At 43.6% G+C, this 18,985-nt stretch overlaps 1 protein-coding gene across 1 annotated transcript in view; it reads right to left on the bottom strand.

Annotated features, from left to right (window-relative positions):
• Window positions 1–18,985, bottom strand: part of LY96 (lymphocyte antigen 96) — a 42,594-nt gene that overhangs the window by 18,087 nt on the left and 5,522 nt on the right. Inside the window, exons 2-3 of the mRNA XM_033935179.1 lie at window positions 16,591–16,683; window positions 7,548–7,676 (exon numbers count right to left, since the gene is read on the bottom strand). Of these exons, the coding sequence (XP_033791070.1) occupies window positions 7,548–7,676; window positions 16,591–16,683 (222 nt within the window). The remainder of the gene's footprint in view (window positions 1–7,547; window positions 7,677–16,590; window positions 16,684–18,985) is intronic.

The following is an 18,985-nucleotide window of genomic DNA, read 5'->3' on the forward strand; positions in this document are numbered from 1 at the left end:
TGCTCCTGAAAAACCGGTCAAAAAGGCTGTGTAGATTTAGATGGAACAGCCTGCTATTTTGCTGGGCTTGATGGGGTTGCTGATGTTGCTGCCTCTGCCTCTGAGGTTGAGACTGAGGGAGCTGCATAGGCTTTGCAGCAAAAAGACGCTGATATGAAGACTGTTGTCTGAAAGGGAGAACAGGTGGAGGTTTTTTCTTGTTTTTAACCAGAGTATCCCACCTGGTTTCGTAAGCTGATAACTTTTGGGTGGTTGTATCTAAAGAATCTCCAAAAAGTTCATCGTCCAAACAAGGAGCATTAGCAAGCCAATCTTGGTGGTTAACATCAAGCTCCAAGACTCTGAACCAGGCTAGGCATTGCATCACCACAGACATAGCCGCAGCACGAGATGTTAACTCAAAAGTGAAATAGACAGAGCGTACCATGTATTTGCGCAGCTGTAGTACGTTAGAAATGTAATTTTGAAAAGCAGGTAATTTTTTTGATCAGGTAAGTATTTCTGAAAAGTGGCCACTTGGGTAACTAAATGCTTGAGATAGAAAGAGAAATGGAAAGCATAGTTACCAGATCAGTTGGCAAGCATGGCATTTTGATATAAGCGTTTGCCAAGCAGTCCATTGCCTTACCCTCTGCCAGGAGGTACAAAAGTATAGATTCTGGCTCAAGCAGATTTTTTAAGTGTGGACTCCACCAAGAGAGATTCATGGGGGAGCTGAGACTTGTCAAATCTTGGAATGGGTACCACCCTATATAGCGAATCAAGCTTGCAAGAAGCCACAGGGATGATCATAGGAGTTTCTAAGTTCTTGTAAAAGGTCTCCTGCAAGATGTCATGAAGGGGAAGCTGAAGAAACTCCTTAGGTGGCTGCTCATAATCTAATGCATCCAAAAGTTGTTTAGATTTTTTTGAGTCAGCTTCAAGAGGTATAGAAAGAGTCTCTGCCAGAAAGAAGACATCCATTCGTTGAGAAGGTTCTTGAGAAGATGAAGTTGAGAGTCTTCATCTGAAGAGACATCCTCATCAGACAGAACAGGCTCTTCAGAATCACCCCAGAGGTCCGAGTCTCGAGTGGGTGGAATGCGGTGTCGAGCATTGGGTGTCGATGATTCCGTATGTTTCATCTTCCTCAAAGCCTTACCCGATTTGACCGACATCATCTCAGGAGATGTTTGGGAAGAACTACGGTGCCAAGCTGTCTCCGACATTGAGCGTTTAGCCAACTCAGATGGCACTGAGGAAAATTTTTGCGATGTTGACGCCGAGGCTGCAACTATTGGTGCTGATATGGAAGATCCACAAAAAAGTCAATCCAGAGAGCAATTATAAAGTTGATACCAGTCAAATCATTAATCTATTTATTAATTAAGTGAAGGAAAAGATCTCAGAGTTGCCACTCCTAGGATCATAATAATATCATCCAATGTGGAATAGTGGCGTGGATATCTTTCATAGATCATATAAACCTTCACTAGTGTTATATAATGGTTTGACTAATTACATCAACGTGACAATTAAAACGAAAACTCTCTACATATTATTTAGTAAAAAAGTACTTGAATAAAACTATAAATAAAGTGACAAGCGCAATCCACTGATTAAAGTGACTGATGCATTGGTTGAATGTATAAACTTTAAAGTGGCTGGTGCTATGACTGGCCTATTAAAATGACTAAAGCTATAAAGAACCTAATTAAAGTGACTAATGCTTTGTGCTACAAACTGTGCAAAAAAAGGGTAATGCTGGCTAACTACTTTCCTAATTAGAAACTCTACAGTTGAAAAAGTGACTAGTGCAAAAAGCTAACATAGCCATACTGATAAACAATGCAAAAAGCTCAATGAGTGTATTGATAAGCACTTCAAAACACTCACTAACTGAAAGTTAGGTAGTTGTTTAGACTGCCGCAAAACTTATATAGACAGATATAAATTGAGCTTATGCAGATGACAAAAAATAAGGCTGCTAGAGTAGCTACCAAAACTATAGAGGCAAATAACAATCAAAAAGCTGATATGATAGTCAGCCTAACAGTAAAAGCCAAAAATGGCACTTATCTTTTAAAGATAGAAAAACGGCAAAAAGATTTGAATGCCGGTGTAACACTGTGTATCTTATCTTATCCGACGGGACCCGTTTTGCCGCTATCGTGCGGCTTCATCAGGGTTTTTTGGATAACACTCTAAAAAGAATAAGATACAAGAAAAAGAATTGTAGTGCATGCCATAAATGCAATAAACAGTTTATCTAAAATATAAGCACAACAGACTTACTTCAATACAAGCAATTCGGAACGTTCTTACACGATTCTACTAGCTGAAAAATGGCGCTTATAAACATAAAACGCCAACACATGCGCAGTGGAGAAACCTAACGAAATAATCTGATTGGACAAAAAAGGTTCTCCATGTCATTCATTCATATAATGATTCTGATTAAAGATACCGAGCAAACAGAATTATAAAAACACTGACCAATCAACTGTGGTGTTTAAGGTTTGACTTATGTTCAGAAATCCTTGTTTTTAAATCCCTTGTAGTCATGCCTACATACAAGAGATCACACGGACAGATAACGTATATAATGAAAGTGGATCTGCAATTCGTCAAATGTTTAAGCACATATGATTTCTTATCCTGTGGATTAATGAAGATCTTGGTTTGTAATGTAATATCACAGGTATTACATGATAAGTTTAATGATCTTCGCTGTTTAGCTGTTGATCACGAGCCTCCAATCCAACGAGGAGGCGATAGGATAAAAAGACTTAAACAAAGGGAATTAAGATGGATATACAATCTTAATAGTATACATCCTTTTGGTTTAAACACCACAGTTGATTGGTCAGTGTTTTTATAATTCTGTTTGCTCGGTATCTTTAATCAGAATCATTATATGAATGAATGACATGGAGAACCTTTTTTGTCCAATCAGATTATTTCGTTAGGTTTCTCCACTGCGCATGCGTTGGCGTTTTATGTTTATAAGCGCCATTTTTCAGCTAGTAGAATCGTGTAAGAACGTTCCGAATTGCTTGTATTGAAGTAAGTCTGTTGTGCTTATATTTTAGATAAACTGTTTATTGCATTTATGGCATGCACTACAATTCTTTTTCTTGTATCTTATTCTTTTTAGAGTGTTATCCAAAAAACCCTGATGAAGCCGCACGATAGCGGCAAAACGGGTCCCGTCGGATAAGATAAGATACACAGTGTTACACCGGCATTCAAATCTTTTTGCCGTTTTTCTATCTTTAAAAGATAAGTGCCATTTTTGGCTTATACTGTTAGGCTGACTATCATATCAGCTTTTTGATTGTTATTTGCCTCTATAGTTTTGGTTAGCTACTCTAGCAGCCTTATTTTTTGTCATCTGCATAAGCTCAATTTATATCTGTCTATATAAGTTTTGCGGCAGTCTAAACAACTACCTAACTTTCAGTTAGTGAGTGTTTTGAAGTGCTTATCAATACACTCATTGAGCTTTTTGCATTGTTTATCAGTATGGCTATGTTAGCTTTTTGCACTAGTCACTTTTTCAACTGTAGAGTTTCTAATTAGGAAAGTAGTTAGCCAGCATTACCCTTTTTTTGCACAGTTTGTAGCACAAAGCATTAGTCACTTTAATTAGGTTATTTATAGCATTAGTCACTTTAATAGGCCAGTCATAGCACCAGCCACTTTAAAGTTTATACATTCAACCAATGCATCAGTCACTTTAATCAGTGGATTGCGCTTGTCACTTTATTTATAGTTTTATTCAAGTACTTTTTTACTAAATAATATGTAGAGAGTTTTAGTTTTAATTGTCACGTTGATGTAATTAGTCAAACCATTATATAACACTAGTGAAGGTTTTTATGATCTATGAAAGATATCCACGCCACTATTCCACATTGGATGATATTATTATGATCCTAGGAGTGGCAACTCTGAGATCTTTTCCTTCACTTAATTAATAAATAGATTAATGATTTGACTGGTATCAACTTTATAATTGCTCTCTGGATTGACTTTTTTGTGGATCTTGTGATTGCTAGTTAATCTTTACTCTTTTTGATTACCGCTGATATGGAAGACTCAGACTGGATTGGCACCAGAGGAGCCAGTGTTGCCATAACAGGGAGTAAGAGCTGTAACTGCTCCCTTAACTCCTCCTGCAGCAGTTCTTGAATTTGCTGCTTTAGGTTGGGCACCGGTACCGCTGGCTTTTTTGCCGGTACCGTTGGTGCCAATCTGTGCTCTGGTAATGAGGAGGCTGATGTCGAGGCAATCACCGCAATAGGAGCTGATCGTTTCTTGGTTCTCCTCGAGGTCTGCAGGACTTGGCTCACTGCTGAAGTGATTTGGGAGCCCGAAGTGGTGGGGGAAGGCTTCTTAGCCGGCTTACCCACTCCATGCGACACCGAAGATGAATCCATCGACATCGGATGTTATGATGTCGACTTCAGTGCGGACCCCGACGTTGGCACTGGTGTCAGGACAGCGAGTGCAAGATTCAGCCCTATGCTCTGGCCACAAACACTGGAGGCACAAGCGATGCAGATCTGTGATGGAAATAGGGCGAGTACACCATCCGCACTTCTTAAAACCTGTTTGAGGACGGGACATGGAGGGAAAAATGGCCTCGGCAAAATCAAAAGTCGAGGCGCAAGGAGGGAAACAGGCCCCACCGGGCCAAATTTGCGAAAGCGAAAAAGTAAAAAATTTTTGTTTTTTTTTTTTTTACTATAAAAAAATAATATAACACAAGATTAAAACATTAAAAGACTTAGATACTAAGACCATAAAATACATTCAATTGAAAAGCATAACACCACTAAGGAAGTCCCTGATTTGCTCAAGTGCCTCAGGCCCCTCCCAAGGGAGGAGCCCGAGGCACCTGAGCCAATCAGGGCCTTAAGTCTCTCCCCTTGCATCACATGATGCACCAGGGCATGGCCTATGGCCTATGGCCTAGATGCATCATGGGAGGCTAAAGAGCAGTAGGGACTGAGCACCCCTCCTGATCCCAACTTTTACAGGTACCGGCAGGGGGGAGAGGAACGGGGAGAGGGCATCTGCTGGTAGGAGGGATTCAGCTTCCCTCCTGCTGTTTTTTGGTGGGGGGGGGGAGTCTGAAGTCGGCCCGATGGCAGGAGAGAGTGGGAATCTCTCCTGCCATGATTTTGAAGTGGTGTGTGGCGGCGAGGGCCATTTTTTTTTGGTTCTGGGAGGGAGGCATAATCAAAAGAAACATCTAAGTCCCATTTGGACATAGGGCGCAAGTCGCCCAAAGTTGACAGCACAAAAATGTCCATTCTTGAAAAGTACATACAAATATTATTATTATTGGGGGTTTTTTTGGGGGGGGAAATCGTCTATCTGTTCCTCCAGGCGTTAGATCATCCAGACCGCCAGTACGTCTATATTTATACCATATTCTCGTCCAGGTCCCAAATGCCCAGAACAAGAACTTTTGGATGTGGGAAGGGGTAGCAATGTGATGGACTGGACACCCAGACATAGCAAGAGAGCAGTGGGGCACCTTACAGGGCACTGCTGTGAACTTCACAAAAAGGCCACATAAATATCTCACCAGAACGCCCTTATGGTAAGCCCCCCCCCCAAAAAAAAATACCCTCAAAACCTACTATACCCACCTGTCTACAACCCCAATAGCCCTTATGGCTGCCAGTGGCACCTATATGGCAGTACAGTAGGGTTTGGGGAGGGGGGTTGGTGGACTCACATTTTTCACCAAGAATGCAGTGGTTACAGTGGCTTATGGGCCTGGGTCCTCTCTATGGTTCACTAGCCCCCCCCCCCCCCCCCCAGACTATTTAAGCCACCTCTGTGTAGATCTACTAGGCTTTCATATGCCAGGTGCTGATGTTCTGGAGGCAGGTATGTACGTTTTTATTCTGATTTTTATGGCAGTATGGGGGTCAGTGATCACTGGGGGAGTGTGTGGGGGTTTGTACTTTGTGTCTGCAGTGGCTATCTGGTTACTCTAGATACCTTCTTCCCTCTCTTCTAACGTTTCCTGTACGTCTTTGTGTCCAGGTCAATGTATTCCCAACTTTTAGGAATGTACGCCGCTTAGAAAACTGATAAGTGGATTATCAAATTTTAACAAAACTTTGAAACTTAGACCTGTTTTTAGATCGCCTAAGTCACAATGTATAAGTTCCATCTAGGCAGTCTCGTCACACTTTTGATTATCCCTGCAGTACAACTAAATCTAGGTCAGCCCACATACCGCCCTAACCAGTCATTCAAAAACACCCCTTTCAGCTCTGGATGCACAGCGAAATTCAGAGGCCTATGAAATCTCTGGATACATCTAAAAATCCATTTCGACTATCGACACTTGGATGACCTGTTTTTTAGGTCATCCAAGTGCCGACTTGGGCAGGTTCTTTCGATTATGAGCCCCTTTGCATTTTGTTTGCGGGATGGAGTATGACTAAAAAGGACAGCTTGGTACAGTAACATAAATTGGCCTTTGTGATTCATACTGGAGGATCATCACTGAAAACTAGAGATGTGATTTGAATTTATTGTTAGTAAATATGGGTGTGGGTTAGAAGGGTATGTGGAGTGAGTATTTATGTTGGGTTGTACAGGTGGAATGGGGGGTGGGAGTGGCACCAGGAAGGTAGAGATAGGGCTACCATACGACTCCAGAATAAGGAGGATGGATTGAGACATTTGGGTTTTACTTCCACTGAAAGCAATGGAAATAAGGAGAAGAGATTGAGACATCTAGGTTTTACTTCATTGAAAGCAAAGGAAGTAAAACCCCTTTTTCTGGAGCAAAATTGAAAACACCCATCACTCTCCTTGTGTGGCTTCTTAAAAGTGTGAAAAAAGTGCTCAGAACCTTTATGTTAAGAGACCACAAACAGGAGTTGGCAGTAGAGGAGAAGGGTACCGACAGAAGAGACTTGTCTGACGAACGCTGTTTCCGGAGGGGGGGGGGGGAGAGTATAGGGAATAATAAGAGAGAAGAGATACTAAGGAGTCCTAACCATTGTTTACTAGGAAGAGTGTGGCATTGTGGTTAGAGCTACAGCCTCAGCACCCTGAGGTAGTGGGTTCAAACCCTGCGCTGCTCCTTGTGACCCTGGGCAAGTCACTTAATCCTCCACTGCCCCAGGTACATTAGATAGATAGTGAGCCCACCGAGACAGACAGGGAAAATGCTTGAGTATCTGATTTGTAACCTATTCTGAGCTCCTTTGGGAGGACAGGCTAAAAAATTGAATAAATAAATATCTACCTTTCAGCCAAAGAGCTTAAATAGAGCACCACAGGGAGCATGATCTGTTTGTCTTAGCCAAACACAATCACAATGATAGGTAAACTGGGAAAGGGATATAAGAAAACCCATAGAAATTATGTATAGATGTTCTTAAAGGCCAAGTGGTACAAGGGAAGAGATGCCAAAGCCAGAAATGCACAATAATAAGCTACCAGGATGCACAAATAAGTATAAAAAAATATCCTCATTAAAAGAGGAGTTGTTAAGATATATCACTTAGGTACTGAAGTTGAATACGTACCTCCCTTTAATGTGCCACAAAATTCATATGCATCATCCGTTCCAGTGCAGAAGAAATACACATTTCCACTCACTTTTAAAGATTCAAACCAAATATCCACTGTGGCACGCATGTTTATTAAATCGTACCCTATGAGAGAGAAGACACACTAGATTAATACCTAGTCATCCTTTTCTTCACAGATTCCTGTTTAGGAGTCAGCACATACAGAAGTAGCACCCATAGAAACTGTGATAGGATTGGAATATAAAATGATCACAAACAACATGCTTTCTTAAGTTGGATTATTTTAGCACTTGGCTTCCATTTTATGTAATGAGATCCTGTATTAAAATAACCCAACTTAATATCCCACATGATAATAAAGGAGCAGATTAGAAGTGCAGCAGCCTGAGAACCTGGGGAACGGAAACGGAATCCAGTTCCCAGTGCAACTCCTTGTGACTCAGGGCAAATTACTTAGCCCTCCATTGCCCCAAGCACAAAATAAGTACCTATCTATAATATGTAAACCACTTTGATTGTAATCACAGAAAGGCAGTTTATCACGTTCTATCCCCATCCCCCACCCCCCATTTTATTTCTTATCTATTTTTCATTTTTTGTCTTCTTTGATTGCCCCCACCTCCCAACACCAATGTTATGGAGAAGATTTTGACAGTGTGTTGACTTTTTTTTATTTGATCTTATCATGCTGATATTCAGTATTTACCATAGAAAGGACTACTCGGAATCGATCCCTGGCATGTCAGGTCACTCCAACAAAGCCTGTGGTTCCATCCTCAAGCAGCCCCCCCCCCCCAATGACCCTCCTCCCTCACTACCAATAGCCAGCTCCCTGCCCCCTCATCCCCAAAAGAACAGTATATCAAATCAATAAATAAATTTGAGCTGTGTTGAGCTGGTTTGTTAAATTGAAAAGTAGGAAGCATAACAGATATATAAGCATACAGATTGCTGTCTCATCAGAGGTCTTTAGCTTGGGGGGGTCATACTTTATTCTAGCCTTATAATGAAACCAAATATTAATGCAGTTATTTGGTCTGCTTGTTTATGCCACATCTCAAATACATTAAAATCTATGTTGATATTTCATGACAGTTTCGCAAAGTTTGCTTCTGTCTAGATTGTAATTTCCCCTTATCTGAGGTTTTCAAAAACCAATATTAATGCCCTTTAGGTGGATCCAAATGCTGCTGTGAGAGAGCTCATAGGAGCATCTCAATTTCAGTATATTCATCTAGCAAATATTACACTGGCTTCCTATCCTGTTTAGGATTGCAAGGAAATGGATGGTGTGAAGAGCAAGCCTTCACTGTTGGTGCTGTTCAGCTAGCTCATACAGATCTCACACATCACCTAGATAGGATTTTAGACAGTGTTGGGGAGCAGCCAGCTGACAGAGGAAAATGTGGGAGGAATTCTGAAAGCCAAATTTAGGCTCTTAGGTAGAAAACTGAAATCTGGATCCTACAGGGTAAAATTTTTGGAAATGCTCCCCAATCCATGCACAAGACCAAAGAGGCAGGTAGAGCTCCAAAGTCTCAATGCATGGTTGAGATGAAGGTGTAAGGATGAGGCATTTAGATGTATTAGGAACTGGGCGACATTCCGGGAAAGGGGAGCCTATTCTGAAAGGATGAACTCCACTTTAACTGGGATAGAACCAGGCTGCTGACACTAACATTTAAAAAGGAGATAGAGAAGCTTTCAAACTAAAAGGGGGAAGAAAGCTGACAGTCATTCAGGAGCGCATAGTTCAGTGTGGAGTATCCTTAAAGGATACTATTGAAACAAGACATTTAGGGAAAGAAAGAAAGCCTGGAGGCTAAGATAGGATAATAAGAAATTGAAACATTTCACACCTGCAAAACTGAGGAACAGGTCACTAAAGAAGACCCAGCCTAAAGAGCAGAAGGGGCACCATCCCAGGAACCCTAAAATCCCATAGGCTTAAATAAAAGGACAATCGGGGAAATGTTAGCGAGGCTGGTCAAAGAGAGAAAGCCAACTTACCAATTACTGGCAGGCAACCTGCGAATTGGACAAACAGATGGGCGGGAGTTCAGGCTCCAGAGGAGATCTACAAGAAGGAAGATTAGCAGAGGTAAGAAATCTAATCTTTCATTCTTGTACAATCCCTCTGGAGCCTGAACTATTGGGACGTATCAAAGCAGTCCCAAATCTCAGGGGGGGGGGGGCCGAATGAGCCCACCACCAGAACAGAAGGGTCAAAGGCCGCAACACCCATAGCTGCCACATCAAGCCGGTAAAACCCGGAAAAACAATATGAAGGGAAACCCACGTGGCTGCCCGATAAATCTCAGGCAAGATCACAAGAGAGTCAGCCCACGAGGAAGTCCTTCCTCCAGGAGAGTGAGCCCTTGTGCCAAGGGGAGGCTGCTTTGCCGCCGCCACATGGGCCGCGGAAATGCCCACATGCAACCAATGCGAGAAGGTAGCCTTGGAGGCAGGCCGACTCCGGCGTTCGGGGCCCATCAGGACAAACAGATGGCCAGACAGACACCGCACCTCCAGAGACTGCAAAACATGGGTCTTAGACTTGGAATCCGACAGAGCAAAAGTGGGTAGCCGAACTATCTGGGAGACGTGGACTGCTGACCCCATGTGCAGAAGAAAAGAAGACACGGTCCTCAAAACAACCACAGATTCTGTAATGTGGAGAAAAGGATGCCTGCATGACATAGCCTGAAGCTCCGACAGACCCTGAGCAGAAGCGACCGTAATGAGGAAATCAGTCTTGATGGCAACATCTTTCAGAAAAATCCTAGCCAGGAGTTCATAGATCAGATGAGCCAGTGATTGGAGAACCAGACTCAGATCCCTTGGAGAATCCAGCAGTTGCAAGGGAGGCCGCAGCCCCCCCCTGTAAGAAGCCTACAACATCTTGGGGAGACACCAGAGAACCCCCGAAAGAAGAGGAACCAGAACATGACAGTCCCTCATTGGGGACCTGGAAGAAGAAACCGCCAGACCCTTCCTGAAGCCAGCCCACAGGAAGGCCAGAACAGGCACCACCGATGGGGCCATAGGATCCATGTGAACTGCTGCACACTAGGCCAAAAAGCACCTCTAGGCCTTCGTGGAGGCTGACCCCATCAAATTCCTGTTGCCATGAAGAAACATGGCAATGACAGCAGAAGAGAAGTCCCTAGCCCTCAAGGCCACGCTTACAGCCCCAAGTCGCAAGACCAAGCCGTCCGGAACTGGAAGGGCTATTGGGCCCTGCGCAAGCAATCTCCAATGGCAAGGAAGACACAGACTCCTCAACCGCACTAGGTCTGTGTACCAAGGACAGCCGGGCAAGTTCGTGGCCACTAGGAATACCAGACCTGCATGAGATGCCACCCAGCCCAGAACGTGCCCTATCATAGGCCACAGGGAAAAGCGATATAGAAGTTCCCTATCAGTCCATGGATGAGCCAAAGCGCCGATCAGAGCTGGCTGATCAGAGCTCCCTCTTTGGTGGAAGGCCCTTGGCGGTTCGCCAAGCGGTGTCTGCTGGACAGTCTCGGCTGGGTGATCCATCTCATGACGTGTTGTTTCAAGCTGCCACAGGACTTGGAGTACGTTGGGGTCTGGTTCCATGTGAGCAGGAACCAAGTGTTTCTGACGGACTCCGGGACGATCAAGCTTCGGAGTGCAGTCGGAACATGTTAGTGGCTCCAGTCCCGATGGACTTGCACCCCCAGCGAGTGCAGATGGACAGCCGACACCAAGCCAACGAGCAGCACCACGACCTGGAAGTGCCTCCCGAGAACATGCAACCTCAGGAACCTCCGATGATCCAGAAAAAAACAAAATAAAAAAATTGAGATGTGGAGGTACACTTTCGAGAAGTCTAAGGAAGCCATAAACTCCCTGGGCGCCACTGCTGCCACCACTGAATGCACCGTTTCCAGCCAGAAATGTGGAACTCATAGGACAGCGTTCATTGCCTTCAGGTCCATAATTGGTCAGCAATCTACAGAGTTCTTTCATTGGTATGATGAAGGAAAGGGCATATCTCCCGGTGCCCCAGTTTCCCTTTGGGACAGGCTCTATAGCTGCCTGATCCAGCAACTTGTGCACCATGGCTCGCACCTGGCTGGCCCTGTCTGGAATTCCCACAGGAGGGAACAAGAATAATTCCGGCAGAGGTTTGAAAAACTGTAGTCAAAGACCATTCCTGAGCACAACGAGGACTCACTGGGCCGAGATTACCATTTGCCATTCCAGAAGGAAGGCCGAAAGCTGTCCCACAAATTGGAGGCCCCCAGCCAGATACCTGGCAGCATATTTTTCTCTAGGAAGGAGCAGAAGGCCGCAAGTAGAAAAACTGTGAGCGCGCTGTACCTCCAAAGCCAGGACGGGAGGGAGCTCCAAAATGCTGTTCCGCCGCCAGGAGACCGGTGAACTCAGGCAGGGATGAAAATCTGGCCGTCCCACACCCCTGGTCGGATGAGTTCTAGAGCTTGGGAGCACCTCAGGCTACAGACCTGAACACTGGCCATAGGTCAATCCAAACCTTGGTCAAACAGGAGCGAACACGTAAAAGGAACCTGCTCCCTGAGCCTTTAGCTGAAGTAGCTCCCAACCACTGGTGAATCCAAGTCATTTGCCGAGCGCAGTCTGAAGATGCTCCGAGCTTAGTTCAAGATGCTACAGAGTGCTTTGGGCAAAAAAATTCAGACATTCCCAGGCCACACAAAAGTGGCCGCCGCAGCTTGCCCTCCCGCTGTAGCGGAAACAGAACGACGCTGGAGATCAAAATGCAATCGTCAGTCCTGAACATCCTGCAGGACAATTCTTCCATCTGAGGAAAAGGAGGTACATTTAGTGACCTGAACAACAGCTGAATCCATCGTCAGCAGGACCAGTCTCTAGTTGAAGTCCGATGCCATGAGATACAACTTTTGCCAAATCCTAGGATAAGGAAACCCTCCATGGACTCCCAAACTTCTAAAAGCACTTCCGCCAAAACCGCAGTGCAGCAAGGAGGCAGGCAATGGAGGCATATAACTCCAAACTGTACATACTGTCGGAACCGCAGGGTCTGAAACCAAGTTCCGTGTTCACAGTAACCCAAAAATAAAGACGGGCAGGCAGCTAGTCTTGAAGAGCCGGCACTCCGCCTGGCGATCCATAAGGTCTCGGAACCCATTGGTCTGGGTAACACCCAGATCCGCTAAGTTAGTCACCTCTGCTGATTCCGCTGAAGAAACAGGCAACAGCAACGGCACATACACTGAAGCAGAAGCAAGAACGGGGACGAGTCGCCTGCTTTCTGGTACCCCAGCAAAGGAGCAAATCGTCATGCTGGCATCCAAAAGTTGAACAGACTGTTGTACTGGAGTCTGAGTGGGAGAAACAGGCAAAGCCCCTCTTACTCCTGTGGGGGGGGGGGGTTGTGTGGTTTTTTTTTACAGTCAGATACCTCAGAGCCCCAAAATCTGGTGAAAAACAGGCACCAGTGGCCGACCGCTCTGTGTGTCTCAGATCTCACAGGAATAGCAGATTGAGGAGACTTTTTCCCGAAATTGCGCTTGCGTTTTGCAAAAATGCCATCTGCACCCCGGATGCAGTAATCACGACTCCGGTGGAATAAAAGGGCATTAGGGCCTCTCAGGAGGAGGGGAGCGTGGAATCTGCTCACATCTCACCCCCCCCCCTCATGGCCCACGGCGCACGGGATAAACAGCCACGAATCTAGCCGCCATCCACCGCATTAAAGGCATGAATTCATGCCATCCTGTCCTGAGGTGGCCATCTGTGAAGTTTGGAGCAAAAATGAAGCATCTAAGACCAAAAAATATACTTTTAAAAACTTTAAAGAAAATCCAAGATGGCCACCGCGGGTGCTGATTTTGACTGAAAAACGGCCATTAAAAATGCAGGAAAATGCTAAAAACAGTGATTTTAGGATTTTACAGGTGGGGGATCAGGGCATGCAGTAAAACCCCCCAAAACCCTGATTTGAGGACCCCCCAAAATTGACAAAGTCTGTGACTCAGACACCACAGACATGCTGCATTGCATTTCAATGGCACCAATACACAGTACAGGCATAGGGAGATCATTACCTCAGGAGCTGATTAAACTGGATATTTCAGATCTTCTGGCCGCCTCAACTTCCCTGTCGCCTCAGATTACGACCACCAGGACCCCTCAGGGAAATCAGGGAAGACACGCGGTGCAGTTCCGATCCCGGCATACCTCCACGGAACCGCAGCAGCCTGCGCTCTACCCCTTTGCGGACGAACCAGGGGCGAGATGGCTCCCGAACCTGGAGACCCGATTCAATCTGCAGGCTGTCCAGAGGGCTTAATGCAGTTTCAGGCTTACAGAGCACCCTCCAGAAGCAGACAAACTTTAAAATGTCTGCGATCTCCCGCCAAAGGATCACTCGCACAGAGTTGATCGTCAGCACAAGGGCAAACCCGCAGTACCAAAGAAAATAAAAGACTAGGAATTGAGAAATAAAATCACAAGCAGAAGAAAACTAGAAGTTCTCAGCAAGGCTGCAAGGCTGCAGAATCAAACTGAACTTCAAGGGGAGTGGCCGCTCAGGTGACCTCGCAGATGGGGTTGGTGTTATTTTTAAGTTCTGCAGCCAAGGCTGGAATAGATGCATTACCCGATAGTTCAGGCTCCAGAGGGATTGTACAAGAATAGCCCTTATGCCTGCAGGTGTCACCCATTCATATATGTAGGTACTGTGGGATTTGGATGGATTTTGGAAGGCTCCTGTATTCTACCATAAGTGTAGTAGTTAGAGTGAGATATTTGTCCTGAGTGCCCATCTCTATGGTTGACTACACCATCCACCAGGCTACTCCAAAGACCTGCTTGCTGCTCTACTAGGACTGGTCATAATATCTGTAGCTATTGTACAGGCGGGTTGTACTGTTTCATGTCTTTGGTATATAGGAGGGGATCAGTGACCACCGGGGGAATATAGGGAATTATGCCTTCATCCCTCCAATGGTTATCTGGTCAGTTTGGGCACCTTTTTGGCACATGCAGCCCAGAACATTAAACATGCAAGAAACAGTCCCTGCTCAAAAGAACTTACAATCTAATTATGACAGAGGACAAAGTCTAAAATCGTCTATAGTACCTGAAGATTAGAGGGTGGCCAATGTTACACTGATTTTTAAAAAGAGTTCCAGGGAGATCCAGGAAATTACAGACCGGTAAGCCTGACTTCAGTGCCAGGCAAAATGGTGGAAACAATTATAAAAATAAAATCGTGGAACATGTAGCCAAACATGATTTAATGAGACAGAGTCAGCATGGGTTCAGCCTAGGGAGATTTTGCCTCACCAATTTGCTTGACTTCTTTGAAGGTGTGGATAAAGGTAAGCCGGTTGATGTAGTGTATCTACATATATGAATGGGTGACACCTGCAGGCATAAGGGCTATTCTTGTACAATCCCTGCCTCCGAGGAAGAAGGAAGTTGCATCATCAGAGGCAGGACGGCCTAGCAGAGGCTCTGAGGCTGCAGAAGCGAATTGACTCGCTAAAGCTACGGAAGGAGAGAGTGGTGCAGCTGTTAATACAGTCTAGTGTTATGGGGAGGGTTTGAAAAAGCACCTGTTTTTTTTTCTTTTGTACTTTTTTTACCGGAGACAAACACAACTTCAGGCTGTGCCGAGTCAGGCCGAATCCACAAGCCGGTGAGAGGGTTTAAAAAAAAAAAAAAGTTTTGAGTGGCAGGATTCGTGAGCGCGATAACAGCTAGGCAAGGTTGGGCCCCGAATCAGAGAGGCCGATTTTTTTAAAAATACACATCGATTTGAATCGATTCACCCAAAGTGAATCGGTGAATCGATTCGAATCGGAAATCGGGCAGCACTAGATAGAAGACAGCCTTCCCGCTTCTACCAGTTATTTTCCAGAGTTGTTAGAAGGAATGGAAGTGCAGGAAGCTGGCTCCATTACTGAGACAACCCATGGACATTAATTGAAAAGTGAGTAGCTGGAAAAACAGCCAGTGGGTTTTGATTTTTCTCACTCTTTGAGCAGGGAGTGCTTTGTGTGTTCTGCTCCTTTGACATAGAAGCTTAACTGTAGGTTTTCTGAGGAGAATACTTACCTGGAAGATTTATTGTAGTGATCATAAAATGCTTGAGCTAAAGTTTGTTAAGCTGTATGAATGCTCTGTAATGCTATACCTCCCTGTGTTTGCTGTGGCTGAGAAAGCAATTACAGAATCTCTCTCAGCTGTGCTGCCTAACTGAGACATAACTCAGGCACTCGGCAGCCTTAGAAAAACGGTCTTGTGGCTAGCTCAGGAGAAAATGAACTATCTGCTGTTACAAGATATGCTAGGAATTCACGTACTTGCTGTGAAAATCTCCTGCCTGTCTTGAACCCTGCTACAAGAGAAAAGTTTTGTGGGTTTTTTTCTTTCTTTCTGAAATGCCAACCTGGTCTCTGTACTGAGCCAGAGTGAATGGTCTCAAGTGAGACAGATCTGTTTAGTTGTTCTTTTGGGAACCTTTAGTCCTTTATTTTTCCTTCACTTTTGAAAATTGGATTCTGTGAAGTGCTGCATGCAGGACCTGGATGGTTTATTCTTTGTGACCATCAAGAGCAGAATAAAACTATTATCATGTTTTTGAAAGAATTCTGACTGGACTTTGTATTGTGTTAGGTAGTGGAAGCCCATTCTTATCTTTTGCTCCCAGGCCTAGGCGATTGCCTAAGGCACGGTTAAAGACCTGAAGATACCCCTGGTAGTAGGGGACACGCCAGAGCATAGCTTTTGTTATAAGCCCACTCCACTCTGAGGGGTGCTTGTGACAATTGGCTTGATGGACCATTGGTCTGATCCAGTAAGGCATGTTCTTATGCTTTCACTGTATACAAATAGATCCCATGCATATTCATAGTGGAACTCTTGAAAAACCATCTTGGTAGTTGCCCTATTCTGCACTACATCAATCCACATAATCCAGTAGATACTTTTTCATTACATAAAATGAATTCTTCTGTTTTGATCAACCCTTTAACTAGAAGAAACAACAATTACTTACTTGGAATCCATGAGGCAGAAAAATTATACTTGGCTCCTCGACTGAAGATACAAGGATCTATGCTTACTGATAGAGAATGTTTATTCACATTATCTGAGTGAAAAACAGATAGTTTAGCATTAATCAAATGAAAAGAATTTAGTCATTTTTTTTCTTATGGCAGTTCTCTTTACATCACAAGGACAGTATTAGTGACTGGAGGGTACAGTTCCTATACTTTATTAGAGTGGTGAATTGTCAGGTTAGAAAATACAAACAAAAACTATGATATTGATAAAAATAATTTCATGTTAGTAAATTTGTCATGATGAAAATTTTGAGGTTCTTTTATTAAGCTGCAGTATGCGCTAGTGTGTGTTTACCACAACTTAAAAGGGCTCACCACAGGAATGTGCTCAGGCATCCTGAGGTAAGTTCCCAATTGGCACATACTCCCCACAAGCTAAAAATATTTTTCGGGGGTTTTTTTTTTGTTTTTTTTTTACAGAGAGGGTGAAGTGTGGGGTTTTCTGCACTAATCAGCACTTCCATATTACCGTGAGCTAACCAATTAGCATAGGAAGAGCAATGGAGCTCTTACCACCAAAAAATAGGTGCTGATAAGTGCTAACATGGCAATCATTTTTTAATGTATCTCAACAATAGGGAGTTATTGCTTGTATCGCTGGATATAAAGTCCAGTACTTCATAAAATCACAGCTTTATTAATCTTCCTTTAAAAACAATACAAAAATTTATTTATAAATAAGTAAAGTACTCAGTCCATTAAACCATTTGTGCATAGATGACATACACAGTGATTAATTTGGGGCCATCATGAACTTTACCGCCCCTTTACCAACCTCCTACCAGATAGTAATAAATGTGTTAAAGACTACTTATCTGGAGTCTCCTCTTAGGTTGGATTTCGATCATAACCACTGGATAATTTGTGAAAGTGAACTTGTGCAAAAAGTGCTAAGGTGCTGTAAACATGACTCCTTTGGGTTTCTCCTACCCCTCGACTCGAGTTTCGTAATTATCTTCGTCAGGAGGGGTACTGTTAGACGGCTCACACTACTGGGGGAGAACGAGCAAAGCCGGGAACTCTCTCTACTCTATACTGACTTTAAATACTCTGTCTATATACCCATGCCGGAAGGGATCTCCATAAACCGGAAACTAAACTTTTTACAGAATAACCCATTCAACTTCCATATTCAACCCAGTATTGGAGTAAGTTTTCCAGTTAAATATGAAACGTTGTTCCTTATATTGAGTATTTAAAGTCAGTATAGAGTAGAGAGAGTTCCCGGCTTTGCTCGTTCTCCCCCAGTAGTGTGAGCCGTCTAACAGTACCCCTCCTGACGAAGATAATTACGAAACTCGAGTCGAGGGGTAGGAGAAACCCAAAGGAGTCATGTTTACAGCACCTTAGCACTTTTTGCACAAGTTCACTTTCACAAATTATCCAGTGGTTATGATCGAAATCCAACCTAAGAGGAGACTCCCGATAAGTAGTCTTTAACACATTTATTACTATCTGGTAGGAGGTTGGTAAAGGGGCGGTGAAGTTCATGATGGCCCCAAATTAACCACTGTGTATGTCATCTTTGCACAAATGGTTTAATGGACTGAGCACTTTATTTATTTATAAATAAATTTTTGTATTGTTTTTAAAGGAAGATTAATAAAGCTGTGATTTTATGAAGTATTAATCATTTTTTAATGGTCATGCACAAATGGCAACATTAGTGCATGGCTATTAAAAAATGGACAATCATGTGGGAAGTGCATTAGAGCATGCTAAGGACACTTTCTCCCTCTTTTACTAACACGTAGCGTGGGTTATGGCACCGGCATTTGTGGTAACTGCTCCAACGCTCAGAAGCATCAGAGCAGTTATCACTGCTGCCGGCGCTAAAACCCACTCTACATGTTAGTAAAAGAGGGGGTTTATTTTCTTTTTATTTTATAGTTGTTTGCTTGTTATGTAACTGATTCATGTTTGTTATGCATATTGATTGTAATCCTTCTCATTACAGTCTGCAAACTGAAAAAGGCAGAATCTACATCATTCAATTAAACTCATATTTAGCCAGAAAAGACTTATTTCATTTCATTTCAAAACAAAATAAAAAATGGAATTAAATTAAGGGCCCTTTTACTAAAGCTTACTAACAGAATTTTACTAACAGAATTAGGTGGACTTTTACAAAGTTTGCTGCTGAGCAGCGCATGCTAAATGCCAAGTCATCCGTAGGAACAGAATGGGCGACTCTGCATTTTGCATGTGCTGCTTGACAGTGCACCTTTATAAAAGGATTTGTTAGTGTGCACTAAGGGCCAGATTCTATAAGTGGCACCTACCTTAATTGCTCAAACCACCTTAACAAGCTCATAATTAAAAAAAAAA

Source organism: Geotrypetes seraphini, chromosome 2, assembly GCF_902459505.1.
Source record: "Geotrypetes seraphini chromosome 2, aGeoSer1.1, whole genome shotgun sequence".
In the NCBI taxonomy this organism is placed as follows: domain Eukaryota; kingdom Metazoa; phylum Chordata; class Amphibia; order Gymnophiona; family Dermophiidae; genus Geotrypetes; species Geotrypetes seraphini.